Genomic DNA, 15,800 nt, shown 5'->3' on the forward strand with positions numbered 1-15,800 from the left:
CTTTGCCCTTGATAACCTCTCCCTCCACCCCTGGCCCCAGGCAACCAAGATCTGCTTTCTGCCAGAGTTCCAGGCACGGGATTTTATTCAGGCTGCCTAGCAAGCCTTTGTGGGGTCAGCAGGGCACTCGTCATCATTAATCAATCCTGTTGTGTAGATCGTCTGAGTAAGGTTGCCAGATTTAGCAAATAAAAACACAGGCTCCCCAGCTAAATGTGAATTTCAGGTAAGCAACAAAGAAGTTTTGGGTCGAAGTAGTTCCGTGCAGTATTTGGGACATACTTACGTGGGCGTCCTGTGTTTTGTCTGGCAACCCGACGTCGGAGGCAGAACGTTTGGGGGACGTCTCTCAGGCACCACTCAGCTAGATTTTGTTCTTATTCCACCGAAGATGTGAAATGGCTCGGAATTCTTAATCTGATTTAATACAAAAATACTATAAGTAGGAAACAAAACAAGGCCCCATCTGTGTGTGGGTTTGGTATTTTTCCCAGGAAGTTCTGCATCCTGGTAGAACAGAAATTTCACCTTAAAGAATTAACTGATTCATTCGTTCATTTATTCTAAGTTCCCACTAGATGCCATGCACTCACTGTGGTACATACAGGGCAGACGGTGCTTCAGCACGTGGGATTTTTGGCTTTAAGTATTGGATTTCTGTTTTGTATATTGGATAACTTTGGGATTGAGGAGAGGCGCCCGCCCAGGTGAGGTGGCCCCTGCTCTTTCTCCGCCAAGTTGCGTGGAGGCTAACGCATAGAAGACTGAACTTGGCTGTGCTTTCAAGATGTCGGTTGTGAATGGTGCCCTCTGAAGTCATCGCCTGCAGGCTCGTCCCTCGGTGAGCTTCCTTCAAGGTCTGGCAGCTCGCCCCTCCGCTGTTGAGTGCTACTCATCTCTCTGCCATGTGAACTGCTTGACTGACTTCTTTCTGTGCCTTTGAATACATAAAACCGGTTGGATTTATGCCCTGCTCTTGCCTACACCCCCTTCCTTAAAGGGATTTAAAGAGACCTGTGAAAGAAACGTTCAACTGGCTCATTTTGACCTAGTGTTAAGGATGAGGCCATCCTGTGTAAGTGACACTGGACTCTATGAAAAGGATGCTTGCCTCTTTGCAAATGTTCTGTTAGTATCAGATACGGCAATAGGCACGAGCCACAGAATCTTGCAAAGGATCCTTCAGTGGAAGGCTTGGTGAGCCCGTATCTGCTGATTTAGTTTTCCTCCCTGCCAGCTGCTGACCCAGCCCAGGTCCTTTCTTCTCTCCCTACTCACATTCTCTGTCTCAGGTTGGCCCACTCATAACCTCTATCTACCTCACTTCCCCCTCCTGGGCAGACCCCTGCTTTCTGGCCCACTGGTTAGCAACCAGCCCTTTCTCAAGACCCATCTCAAGCCTCACCTCCTCTGGAAAGTCCTCCTCGATTTCACAAGATGCCTTTCTCTGATTCCTGTTTTACTTTGTGTTCAGATCTTGTCATATTCCTCTTTTCGTGCAGATATTTTGTTTCCCCTGATTATTTAGTTACAAAACCCAAATATTTAAATGAAGGAATGAATGAGGACCGTTGGCATAGTATACCCAGCACAGAATCCTTCTTTAGTAGATGCTCAAAAGAGATCTGGTGGAGGAGAAGGCAGGGGAGAAAGGAGGGAGAAGGGAGAAAAATGAGGGGAGAAGGAAAAAGTAACAAAAATCCACCACTCAGTAGCTTGTAGGACTTTGGTTAAAGTCACTTCGTCTCCCTGAGCTTCAGGTTACTGTGATTGTCACATAACCTTGATATAAAGGTGGCAGGATGACAATGTTAATGGTGACGATGATCATCTACCTCACAGGGCTATTTTGATGAACAAATGGGATAATATACAAGCTCCAGGCTCATGGTCTTTGGTACCAGATGCCACTGACCAGATTGCTTTGAACTGTGGCCCTGGATCCGGTAAATCTGGGGTTTTGTTTCCAAGGGGCCTTGGAGAGGCGGGATGGATGAGTCAACATTAGAAACTGACAGTAGAAAGGATGCCATTTGTATCCGTAATTCCGATTGTCCTGGGTGACCACTTCGGAATAAGTATGGGGGGGGGGGGGCTGGAAGTGCCTAAGCGGGGAAGGGGGTGATATTTTCCACTGACCGGTAAAGTCCTGTTCATGTTGAAAGACAGAGCTGTGTGATGGAGAAATGGTGCCAGAGTTTGTGCTGGGATTGAAAATGTATATATATATATATATATATATTTTTTTATATTATTGTTATATATATTATATTATATTATACATATATATATATTATCTGAAACATGGTCTTTCGAAAACAAACAAAAACCCCAAGCAAACAAACACATCTCATGATAAAAGAATAAAAGAGGTGTGTTTTCCTTTCAGTATCTGAACAGTTTTTGGAAAGAGTGTTTGGGCTAAACTCTGATGCCAGGTAATCCTTAATATGCTACTGGTTTTAATAGCTAAACTGTGTGCTCTCTGAGACCAATAGAAAAGGTTATATTTTGACGGAGTTGAACTTGGGGAGTCAATGATTGACTTTTGGCAGACTTTACTCAGTCTGTTATATGTTTATCTTCCCTCTTAGACCAGTATCAGAAAGGGGAGGGGAAAGATTCCTTGAGAAGTCAGCTCAGGTTGTGAAACCTGCTGGGAGAGTTTTTGTGCTGTGATGGGTACTAGAACCTTAAGTCTCGGTGGCTTTTCCCCCAGTTCTTGACCTTGGCATAGGGGCTTCCCCAAGATGCTCTGCTGCTGGTGGAAAACCCAGGCGGCTCTGGTGGCTCAAGGCTGCTGTGATTCAAACCAATTTGGGAGCATCTTCGACATTTATGAACACACGCCTAGGGAGAAAATTGCCTTTTAAAGATCGCTTAATCTGTTAGCTAGGAAATAATTGCATGCAAAGAAGACGATTTTCTGCTCTTATTTAATGGAATTAGCAGAGATAGGGTACATAAATCCCAGGTTGTTTGAACAGCCTTGCTTGGGATGATGCTCCAACTGGGGTGTCTTTTGACAGTGTTTGGCATAACAGGAAAACTGCCTTGAATTAAAAAAAAAAAAGAATTGTTGCTATGATATTTTATACTAACAGATTTAAAGGCGGAATGGTTGCAAAAGTCGATGGCTACAGGGGTCAGGCAGGTAGTTTAAATGGGAGGTGTGAGTCAGGTGAGAGGCAATGGGAAATGGTGGGAACTGCTTAGGCTTCCTCGGGAGATGATTACCTGAGGAATGTGAACCCAGTGATTCCAGAACCTCTGGTTTTTCAGGAAGCCAGAATATCAGGTGTTTTTTTTTTTTCTTAAATTTTTTAACGTTTTATTTTATTTTTTTTTCGAGAGAGAGAGCGAAAGAGAGCATGCGTGTGAGCAAGCAGGAGCGGGGCAGAGAGAGGGAGACACAGAATCCGAAGCAGGCTCCAGGCTCTGAGCTGTCAGCACAGAGTCCGACGAGGTGCTTGAACGCACAAATGTGAGATCATGACCTGAGCCAAAATCGGACGCCCAACTGACTGAGCCACCCAGCCGCCCTTGTTTGTTTGTTTTTTAAATAAACTTTCTTTTTGTGGACCAGTTTTAGATTTACATAATAATTGCAAAGAAAGTACAGAACATCCCCATATATCTTTGCACCCAGTTTCCCTTCTTATTTTCCATTAGCATGGAGCATTTATTACTGTTAAGGAACCAATATTGATACATTATTATTAACTATAGCCCACAATTCAGTTATGCTTCTTTATTGTTAACCTAATGCCCCATTTCTGCCCTGGAATCCCATCTAGGACACCATATTACATTTATTGTCATGTCTGCTTACACTCCTCTTGACTGTGTCAGTTTCTCAGACTTTCCTTATTTGTTTGTTTTTTAAATGTTTTTATTTATTTTTGAAGGAGAGAGAGAGACAGAGCATGAGCCAGGGAGGAGCAGAGAGAGAGGGAGACACAGAATTCGAAGCAGGCTTCAGGCTCTGAGCTGCCAGCACAGAGCCCGATGCGGGGCTCGAACTCACAAACCACAAGATCATGACCTGAGCCGGAGTCTGACGCTCAACCGACTGAGCTACCCAGGCGCCCCAGACTTTCCTTGTTTTTAATGACCATTCCGAGGAGCACTGGTCAGTGATTCTGTGGGATGTTCCTCTGTTAGGCTCTGATGTTTCTCACGCGACCAGGCTGGGGTTATGGGTTTTTGGGAGAAAGATCACAGAGGTCAGTGCTGTTCTCATCACATCACAGGAAGATTACCTGCCATCAACATGACCTATCACTCTTGATGACTACCTTGATCACTGGGGTAATTCCAGTGGGGTTATACTTCAATTCTGCCTTAGTTTTTGCTATTTTAGTTGTCCCATCTCTGGCCCATGTTGCTCTTTGAGTTTGTTTCTGTGCCTCTTTGACATGCACCCACCATTGATTTGTGGTGGTGGTGTTGTTTTGAGCACTTTCTTGTTTTCTGGTGCTACAAGATGCTCCAGATCCCTCTTATATATCCCCCGCTTCAGTCCTAAAAATCAACTATTTTCTTCACGGAGTCCTGGTTGCTTTAGTTGGAGCAAGAGAAACCAAGGAAAATGTGTGTGTGTGTACATATCTATAAATATTTCTATATGTAACCTTCTGTATCTATGTGAAGCTAAACATGAGTTCCTACCAGTATCTCCAACTCTAATCCATCGCCACATCGATCGTTCTGGCCTGCTTCCCTTATCTGAAAATCTTCACGCCAAGAGTAAAAACCCTGACCCCCACTGCCTGCCATCCATTCACTTAATGTATCTTACCTATAGGCAGTTACTAACCTTTCTAGATACTAAACCAATACCCTCTGGTAGGACTTTCGGTGCTGATGGAAATGCTCTTTGGCCATTTCAGTAGCTACTGAATTGCAACTTGCTACTTTCAAATACTATTGCGTGTTTGAAAGGTGGCTGGTACAACCGAGGAACCGAATTTTAAATTTTATTTCCTTTTTGGGGTACCTGGGTAATCCAGTGGGTTAAGCGTCCACCGTTGGCTCATGTCATGATCTCGCGTTGTGAGTTTGAGCCCCACATCGGGCTCTGTGCTAACAGCTTGAAGCCTGGAGCCTGCTTCCGATTCTGTGTCTCCCTCTTTCTCTGCCCCTCCCCCACTCATGCTCTGTCTCTGTCTCTCTCTCTCAAAAATAAATCAACATTAAAAATATTTTTTTCTAAGGTTTATTTCATTTTAATGAATTTAAGTTTAAAAGTAAGTAGCGCCAGGTGGCTGGCGGTCATCCTGTTGACTGGCACAGCTCCAGGCCATTGTAAAGATCCTGGCTTTTCCTTGCATGAGATAGGAAACCATGGAGGATTTTGAGGGGGGCAACGGAGTGACCTAGCTTGCATTTGCAGAATATCACCTTAGATGCTGTATTAAGAATAAACTGAAGGGGATCAAGGGCAGAAGCAGAGAACTATACTCTTGTATAGTTTCTGCAATAATCAGGCAAAGAGAGGACAGTGGTTGGGACCAGGGTGGTGGCAATGGGGGTGGCGACACGTGGTTGTATTGTATTTTGAAGTTAGGGCCTATGCAAGGTGCATATTCACCAGATACACACTGTGTTTGTGACAAAGGCCATGGAGTTAAAATTCCTACCCGTTTGTTTCTCTTCGATCTGCTTTCATTTTCTTTAAGCTACTGGCTATGGTAAGAGAGCTTTAGCCCGTCTTCTCCAGAGGCACGATGTTAAAACCTGATTTCTGACTAGTTTCCTTTCTCATAAAGAGAATGCTGGCCTCATCTTCAAGCTGCCTCTGTAAGTGCAGGGCTGGAATGAAGGGAAATGCACTTCGGTTATCTTAATTTAAAACATATTTTTGATGCATCTACTATTAGCTTGCATAAAAATAACTGCCACCGTGATCTTGGATCCATAATTGGGTGGGTAGATGGGTAGGAGGATGGGAAGGACCTCACTCACTGGGTTTCTATGGGGGTCATATGTTAACCTTATGGGAATTTTATAAACAGTCCTTTTTTTTTTTTAATTTTTATTTATTTTTGAGAGAGAGAGAGAGAGAGAGACAGAGATACGGTGAGAGTAGGGGAGGGGCAGAGAGAGAGGGAGATACAGAATCCGAAGCAGACTCCAGGCTCTGAGTTGTCAGCACAGAGCCTGACATGGGGCTTGAACTCACAAACCTGTGAGGTCATGACCTGAGCCGAAGTCAGACACTTAACTGACGGAGCCACCCAGGTGCCCCGACTTATAGGAATTTTATAAACCAGCACTGCACAATAGAAATATAATGTGAGCCACATGTGTAATTTAAAATTTTCTGGTAGGCTGATTAAAAGACGTTTTAATAATTAATAGTTATTAATAAATTAATTTTATTTAATCTGGTATATCTAAAATATTACCATTTCAACATATGATCTGTATAAAAAGTTATTAGTGAAATAGTTCCCTTTTCTTTTTCTTTGTGCTAAGTTTTGAAATCTGGAATGTATTTTATACGGACAGCATATCTCAGTTCAGACTAGCCACATTCTGGGGGCTCATTAGCACTGGCTAGTGGATACTTTATCAGCTAGCGTGCTGTAAACCTCTGCTGTTACGTTCAGATTTGGTGGACGTGGGGTAGGGGAATTAAATTCCTATCATCATTGGTATCACAGATTCTACTGGGGAATGAATCTGAGAAATACTATATGGTGGAAGGGGTAGGCAATCTCGCAAAAACAAATGAAAAATTGCAACGTATCCCAATGTACCAAACTCAGACTGGAGATGTCAGTCTGTAGAATGCTTAACAGCATTGTCAGAAACATGTACTGAAATAAACTCCTTGAGAAAATCAAAGCATCCCCTTTTCTTCCTCTTGGCCACCAGGCAGGGGTGATTTTAGACGAAGTACTCGAGTGAGACTTGCCGTAAGAGGAGGCTTTGGTGTCTAACCAACCTTGCATTGGAGGCTCAGCCTGAAGTGTGTGTTTTCTGGATCTTTCAGCTGAGGCGGATCTTTGGAAATTCCCTGCCACCCTTTCCGCCAAAGTACTATCTCGCAATGACCGCATCCATGGCTGACGAGAGAAGGGACCAGTTGGAACAGTATTTGCAGAAGGGTATGTATTCGGATTTTATTTTTACAGATTTGTTGAGATAAATTCACCCATTGAAAGTGTACAATTCAGTGGTTTTTAGCGTATTTGCAAAATTGTACAACCAGCCACCATGGTCGAATTTGAGAACATTTTTGTCACCCCAAAAAGAAACCTCACACCTATTATCAGTCACTCCGTATTCCTCTCCCCCACCTGCCTCTATCACCCCCTATACTAATTTCTGTCTTATATATTTGCCTTTTCTGAACATTGTGTATAAATGGAGTCATACAAAATACAGCCTTTGTATTTCGTTTTAAAAATAACTTTCAGATTTGCCCTTGGGCATTACGTGTTGGCTTTGATTGTAGAAGTCACAGATATATTACCTGGATTCGACTGAAATAGAGGAGGGGTGCCTGGGTGGCTCAGTCTGTGAAGCTCAGGTCATGATCCCACAATTTCGTGAGTTCTAGCCTTGTGTCAGGCTCTGTGCTGACAGTGCGGAGCCTGTTTGGGATTCTCCCTCTCTGCCCTTGCCCCCCAGGCAACATAAATAAACTTAAAAAAAGTTTATTTTTTTTATACATCATACAATGAAATACATCATACAATGAAATACATCATACAATGAAAAGTGCATTCCCTTCCAGCCTAGACCCCGAGGCTTCTAGAAGTAAGCATCATTACAAGCGCTTTATGTATTCCTCAGAAACAATTTTTGTATCTACTGGTGCGTATGCATGTCTCTGTTAAACACAAATTGAAATTTATTCTATACACTTTTCGGTGATTGATTCTTAAAAACTTTATTCTGAAAGAATTTGTGACTTATAAAAAGGGTGCAGAAATAATGCAAAGAATTTCTGTATATTCTTCACCCAGATTTCCCAAATGTTAACGTTTCATATTTGCTTTATCATCCTCTCAATTTCCTGTGTGTGTGTGTGTGTGTGTGTGTGTGTGTATTTTAATGCTTGTGTTACATACCCAAGCCACTTTACACTTAAATACTTCTGTGTGTATTTCCTAAGGTCAAGGACATTCTCTTCTACAATCACAGTATAGTTATCAAAACCAGGCAATTAATGTTATCTAATCTAGAGACCTTTTTCAAACTACACCAATTATCCCACTGATATCCTTCACAGCACAAGGAAAAATGTATTTTTCTTCTGTAAGTTGTTTTTTCCCTCTTAAAATCTGTATTTTACAGGACATTCTAAGTCAGAAGTGATGGATTTACTTCATTATTTCTCATGGCTGCACACAGTTTTTTAAAGATAATAAATAAAAATTCTAGAGGTCATCTATTTCCCATATGTCTTTTGTAATGGAGAATATACCTCTTTTAGACCCAGTAAATAAGCTTTTTCAAACTCAAGATGTAATATCTACTGAATTTTTATTCTCTCTTGGCTTGATTTCTAATGTCTTAGTGAAATATCCTTTTTGAACCACTGGTCTTTTCACAAATGATCACAGTGCCTAAGGGGTTGCTTTTTTAGGCCTGGCCTTTGTCCATTTGTCATCAGGATATCTCCTGCATCCTCTAGCAAGGTAAAGCAAGGAGACAACGCAGCTTAGTGATGTGACTAAGATTTGGGCTCTGGAGTCAGAACTACAGTCAAATCCTAGGTTTGTACTTCATTAGCTGTATGACCTGAGCTTCTATCTGATAAATGGAGATAATATTTACCCCAGGGTTTGTTGTAAAGATTAAAGGAACTAAAATACACAAAGTGCTTAGCATTGTACCTGGTTCTTAATAAATACCAATTAGATGAACACTTTTTTCAACAGCTTTCCCCATCTCCAAGAGTCTATGCTAACAATTATGTTAATTTGCATTTACACCACATACATTCCAGAAAATAAGACAAGGGCTTTTTTTCCCCCACTCTAAAATTGCCTCCCTTAAAAAGAAGGAATATCTTTTGTAAAAGGTCTCTCATGATTTTCTTTTAGTTACTTTATTCTGAAAAACGGAACATTGTTTGGGAAAGGTACAACTCGAAATGACTTCAGTCAGTGCTAGTTGTAAATGCCGGTAGAAGTTATGTGATGAAATCATTTGAAACGTCAATAAAAGAAGAAAAGAAAGAAAAGGAAAGAAAAGAGAAAGACATCTGACACAGAGTTAGTAAATAGATAAGTGTAGCTAAAGCACAGGGCCCAGGAGAAGCATTACAGCAAGGAGGGTTAAGAAATGAGGAAGCAGTCTGGGAACGACCTCATGCAGGAATTTGAACTTCTCAGGGGGAAGTCTCTGCTCTGGCCATAGCACCTGAATATTGGTATCCGAGCTTTAAAACTAAGAGGGTAAATACTCTTATAGGTATAAAAGAATAGAAAACTTTATTACTTGTTTTCACCCTTAATTTATTACTTTTTTAAAATCCAAGTTAGTTGGATTAATGATTGTAATAATGATTTCAGGACTAGATTGATCACTAGTATGTAGTGATTGATCACTTACATAGAACACCCAGTGCTCATCCCAACTGGTGCCCTCTTTAATGCCCCATCACCCATTTAGCCCATCCCCCCCACCCAACACCCCATCAGCAACCCTCAGTCTGTTCTCTGTATTTAAGAGTCTCTTATGGTTTGCCTCGCTTTCTGTTTTTATCTTATTTTTTCTTCCCTTCCCCTATGTTCATCTGTTGTGTTTCTTAAATTCCACATATGAGTGAAATCATAGGGTATTTGTCTTTCTCTGACTGACTTATTTTGCTTACCATAATACCCTCTAGTTCCATCCACGTTGTTGCAAGTGGTAAGATTTCATTCTTGAATAGAAAACTTTAAATCTCTCTGACAGCCTTATAATCACTTTTGGGGCGGCGGCGGGGGTAACCTCTTGAGAGCTCCTGTCATTATGAGACGTGCTCTCTCAACCAGGGTTTCTTGGTTGACTTCAGATTTTCAGATTAAGAAATGTCTTGCCAAAGCAGGAGTCCCAGTCCAGGTTTAAAGATCTTTTTGCTTTTTCGTATGAACTTCACCATCATCCTGCTAGGGCAGCAAGATGGATATTGAACGATACGGGGATGTGTGAATCAAGTGAGGTGCCTGGGACTGATAGGAGGGTTTATGTTGCTATCAAGGCTGCTGGGAGGAGGCAAGCATTGTGGATTTTCATGTATTTGAGAGGTCTCAGCTCCACTGCCCAAGGAGGCAGTGGTGTACTGGTAAGGCCTGTAGGACTCCCTAGAGGACAGAGCAATTTAATAGAGAGGTCAACCGAGCCCCAGGCTAACCTGGCTCACCATCCGTATTTTTCAGTAACCATGGACCCAAACATGTTGAGAAGTGACGTCTTCATTGACTTTTTAAAACTCGTACAGCTGGTAAGCATGGTCTTCTTTACTAAGGTCATTATTTTGCTACAGAACATGTCTCTTGGTTACCATGTGTGTATTTCCAGCCTGCAGCTCCACATTGGGTAAAATACATTCATCTGGAGGACATTGGGGAATGGTTCTTGTTTTGTTCTTTTGGCGGTTTAGATTCTAGATGGAAAATGAGTGGGTCGCTTGACTTTTGAACTCATTTTAATTCAGCAGATACCTTTTTATCCTGTAGCCTAAGCATTGTACCTCTCAAAACGGGCCATGGAGAAGAGAACCTTTTATCATGAAGGGCCCCCGTGACAATTCTGGGACCCTTCCTCTGTGGCTGGGATCAAGTGTGCCACAGTGAAGACATCAGCGCAGCATATCCTCTGCTCTTAACTTTGTTGTGAATGGATCACAGAGAAAATTCAGTCTGAACAGAATGACATATAGTGACTCCATTTCCTTTGTTGGCCTAAAGAACCACTGGCCACTTGCCCTGTAGAGGCTGGAAGTTTGCCAAGTAGGTTTGGTTAGCACACCCCTCATTCCAGTCGTACATGTGGGAACATTTTTGTGCCTGCAAGTATGTTCTTGACTGAATGGAAATCTTTGAGAAGAATGAAGTCATAACGATAATATGATATTACCGAACTAGATCCCTAGCTAGGGGAGGAGTGATACTTTGATTGGAATTGAAAAAAAACAAAAAACAAAAAAAAACCAAAAGGGAGCAAATTTCATTTACTCAGTAGGTCAACCATGTTGGTATAGTAACTGGTCCATTCAACCCAAGAAATGATCTGGGCGTCTCCCATTGTGTCACCGTGTAGATTTTCACATATTTTTGATGGCTTAAAACACATGCACTTTCTTTTTCTTTGAAAAGTTTGTTGTTGAGGTGGTGATGGTGGTAAAATTCGAACAGCACAAAAGAGTTCATGATCCCACCACAGACCCCCAGTACCCCTCTTCAGAGACAACTGTTTACAGGTTGTTTTTTTTTTTTTAATTTTTTTCATGTTTATTTATTTTTGAAGGAAAGAGAGACAGAGCATGAGCAGGGGAGAGGCAGAGAGAGAGAGGGAGACCCAGAATCTGAAGCCGGCTCCAGGCTCCGAGCTGTCAGCACAGAGCCCGATGCGGGGCTTGAACTCATGAACTGTGAGATCATGACCTGAGCCCAAGTCAGTCTCTTAACCAACTGAGCCACCCAGGCGCCCCTGTTTACAGTTTAATATACGTTCTTTCTACGCATTTTTGTGCACATACAAGCAGTCATATGTATGCGTAACCTTTTTGTTTTATAAATAAGCACATACTCTACACACTTACTGAATTTTTTTTTTTTAATTCTACATCTGGCAAATCATTCCTTGTCAGCACACAGAGGTACATTTGGCCTCACTTCTGCCCTGTTTTTTGTGTACGTTATGGTTTTTGCTTTCAGTGCCTTTTAAAAACTGTCATGGACTGTCAGTGTTGTGGAGCTTTGAGTGTCTTTTTTTCTGATGATGTGCAAGGTTTTTACCCCATTTTAGTTCTGTTAGTATTTTACCATGCCTTCCTTCTTCTGATGAAATTTGCACTTGTCTAATGGCTTTATTTTTCTCTTCTGTTTCTTCCACCAACTTTGCAGTTTGCTTTTATATCCTTTTGTTATCTTATCTCTTTTTCTGAGGCTTTCATCCGTTCTCTGAGTTAGAGAAGGTGTATTTTTATTAATGCATCTATCCTTGTCATCTCCTCAGTGGCATTGTTTTGGAGATATATTTTTTACTCTTAGTTGGTTACGATCCCTCCCTCCTTTGCTGCGGGAGTTTTGCCCAGGTCCCTCGCTATTTCTTCTCAGGCAATCAGTCAGCTTTAGAAGGGGCTGTGCTTTGTGAGTCAGCTGACATAGTGTTCAGGGAGGAGCTCCGGCTGAGTCTTTTGACTGTCTGTTGTACTTGTGGATCTTACCTCTTGTTTCTGAGCACTTTCTCTAATGTTCCACCTGAGGGCTCGAGCAGTGTGTCTAGCCGTGAAGCCACAACCACACTTCCACATATTGTGATCTAGCATTTTAAACCCTCTTGTTGACCAAGTAGCCTCAGGACTGGCTTAGTGGTTAAGAGCACAGGCTCAGGAGTGAGATGGCTCAGGGTTGTTGTTCTTGTTGTTGTTGTTTTTTATGTTTTTATTTATTTTTGAGAGAGAGCAGGGAAGGGGCAGAGAGAGAGGGAAACACAGAATCCGAAGCAGGCTCCAGATTCTGAGCTGTCAGCACAGAACCCAACACGGGGTTCAAACTCATGAACTGTGAGATCATGATCTGAGCTGAAGTCGGACGCTCAACTGACTGAGCCACCCAGGCGCCCCTTAAATAGCTCTTAAAGCACTTAAATATCATGTGGCAACCTTACCATTTATGAAGTATTTGCTGCCATTAACAATGTCTTTTTTTCTCTTCCCAACCATGCTGAGAGATTGCTTTCTGCAAAGATGATGTGTCTGCACATTTTTTTTTTTTTTCCTTTTTTGGTGTCCCCTTCCACTAGGTAGGGTCAAATGGGGCCCGGAGTTGTATTCCCAGACACGCTAGTCTCTGGTGATTAACTGCTTTAAGATAGCTTCTGTGTGATTCGAGTCCTCTGGCCCCTTCCTACCTCTGCTTGTCTCCTCCTGGACCAGGTCTGACTTTCACTGCACTTGGCGGCCCCTTTGAAAACCCAGTAAGTAGTTCAGACTCGGGACAATTTTCAACATCTTCGAGGATGATTTTCCTTCTGGTTGTTTTCTGTTTGTCTCCAAAAGGAGGGTAAAACAGAGGTCACTTTGCTTCTAAAGATGTTTACAAAGGAGGTTAAAGATTTTGACAATGAAATTAAGGTGTTTTTTTTTTTGAAAAATTTGATATTTATGGATTTATTTTTGAGAGGTGGGGAGGGAGGGGCAGAGACAGAGGGAGAGAGAGAGAATCCCAAGCAGGCTCCGTGCTGTCAGTGCAGAGCCCCGTGTGGGGCTCGATCTCACCATCCGTGAGACCATGACCCGAGCTGAAATCAAGGGTCAGACACTTAGCCAACTGAGCCACCCAGGTGCCCCAAGAAACTAAATTTAAATCAGGCAGGTGGTTCTATGCTCCTTGTGCCCCTGTCCTGCTTTATGCTGTCCCTTTTATTGTTCAGACGTTGAACAAATATGAAGTGCATGCCCGCTACGAGCCAACACCGCTCGAGAGGTGGGGGAGACACCAGCGAATGGCACCCAGTCCAGCTCACGGAGTTTACCGTCTTGTTGGGGAGACAGAAAGGTCACTGGGCATGTCGCTAAGTGTAATGAGTACTGTGATATAGGACCACACGCTGTGCTACAGGACCACACGGCGTGATACAGGGCCATGCTCCAGAAGAGAGTGGGGGCTGTGTTGAGATTTCTACCTTTTTAGCCCTGGTGCAGCATTTGCGGGCCCTGCCAGTGGCTTTGTGCCCACTTACCCCAGTGTGAAGGACAAATATCATTCTCTATGCGTGACCGTGTGAGAAAAGGGCCGGAAGGCCCTGCCATAGGATGAGTGTGTGTCCGGGAGATCTTCCAAAGAAAGTGATATGTAAGCTGGTATTGGAAGATTTCTGGGGTGGGCAGCGAGATGAGATTATTATACTTTAGCTTTTTCTTCCCATTAGCGACCAGAACAACAAGCCACATAGTATCTGGCGGCCTGCAAGACTCAGGACGGATATTAGCAAAAGGGAAGCGGTAGCCAGTTAGTATTGGGGGTGAGTCTACTCCAACGTCCAGTAGACCCTTCCCTGACCGCCTTTCAGGGCCAGAGCGATTTATTGGTGGCGAATAGATGCCGTCAGCGCGGGAGAGATTCGGCCCACCAAGCTTGCAGCAAGATCGCTACTGCAGGGCGGGTGGGAGCCGGGAGAACTGGAATGAGCAGCGGTGATATGTGGATGTGCCAAACTGAAAGAGCCCAAGGAACAGGGATTAGGCAGTTTGCCGGCCTCAATATTACACAGACCCCACCTGCATATTTTCACTGCTCCTGAAAGTGCTTGGCCTGCAGTTGCCAAGTGGTTATTGCTGGGCAATCGCATGCTCCTGGGCCTGGCTCTCCGGGATGCGGCAGTTACAAGAGCATCTTCCTGTCTCTGGGCAAGGACACGCGACGTTCGAAACATGAATGCATGCAAGCTTCCTGGCGCCCTTCTCAGGAGAGCCTTTATCAAGGATGATCAGATGCAGGCTGGAAAAACAAGAGGGATTTCCCTCTACAGGATGATTTAATCTGGGCAAGACCTGGTGCTTAATGCGCACTGTCTCATTTATCCTCTACAACTTGCTGAAGGAGGTGCCGTTAATATCTCTTTTTCAGGTTAGCTAACTTGGCCAAGGGCACATATCTCAGAAGTGAAAGAGCTGGGATCTGAACCCAGGGAAGCTGGATCCAGAGCCCCTGCTCTATTGGTGTTATGAGAAATTTCTAGAGTGGCGGTAGCCTGCCCAGCCCTGCCCCTAACCATGTCCCTCTTGTTTTGTGTGTCTGGACTCCCCTGACTTCCTCCGTTTTCTGTTTTTGCCCTGTGGTCACCTTGGAGATCAAGGCAATTTTGAAAAGGCAAAATTGAAGTCTTTAGACTAAAGACATTTTTATGTTCCTGATTCTTAAACTGCAGTGTTCTATGGCCTTGTGTGAACAACATGTGTGAGAAAAAGAAGACAGAGAAGGTATCTGGAGTAGCGTTGTGTGCCTTGGAAGTTAGGGGCAACTTACTCAGGAAGTTTAGATCACTCTGGCTTTGTTCGGGGGGGACCGGGGAAGTGACTCTTCCCCCATTTCCTCTTAAGAATGCTTCCCTTACAGTGCAACGATTATAGCCCATTATTAAGTGTGATGGAAAGTAAGAGCTTGGCAATCCCAATGTGGATTTTCTTGGGTAAGAAACCTCAGGAATAAGGACCATGGCTACCATTATTCTGCCTCAGAGCAGAATACCAATAAAACACACTGATGGATCTTCTTGGAAAAATTCAAAAAATTCACAAGTTGTTAAATTCAATTTGAAAAGAATTAGAAAGGGTTTTGAAGGGTGTTGAGGGAGCCCATGGTATTAGAGGATTGCGACGTTTCTTAAAGACAAGTGCATTTGATTTTGCACCATGAACTGTGTATTTTGATTCCTGATCCACCCTAGATCAAGATGACAGCCTAGGTAAGGTTTTATTTTTTACATCCCAAATCCACGAAGTTGGCCTTTCCCCCTCTGATTGTGTTTTTGTATTGCTCTTACATTTTATTAATTATATATGTTCTGGCAAAATTCAAATACCACAAAGAGAGCCAAATTCCTCTTGGTCACCACTCCGAATCTAAAAC

General features: G+C 43.0%; 1 protein-coding gene across 1 annotated transcript in view; it reads left to right on the plus strand.

Annotated features, from left to right (window-relative positions):
* SNX31 (sorting nexin 31) overlaps positions 1–15,800 on the plus strand; it is a 69,699-nt gene that overhangs the window by 3,855 nt on the left and 50,044 nt on the right. Inside the window, exons 3-4 of the mRNA XM_049633032.1 lie at positions 7,001–7,115; positions 10,383–10,447. Of these exons, the coding sequence (XP_049488989.1) occupies positions 7,001–7,115; positions 10,383–10,447 (180 nt within the window). The remainder of the gene's footprint in view (positions 1–7,000; positions 7,116–10,382; positions 10,448–15,800) is intronic.

This window comes from Panthera uncia, chromosome F2, assembly GCF_023721935.1.
Source record: "Panthera uncia isolate 11264 chromosome F2, Puncia_PCG_1.0, whole genome shotgun sequence".
In the NCBI taxonomy this organism is placed as follows: domain Eukaryota; kingdom Metazoa; phylum Chordata; class Mammalia; order Carnivora; family Felidae; genus Panthera; species Panthera uncia.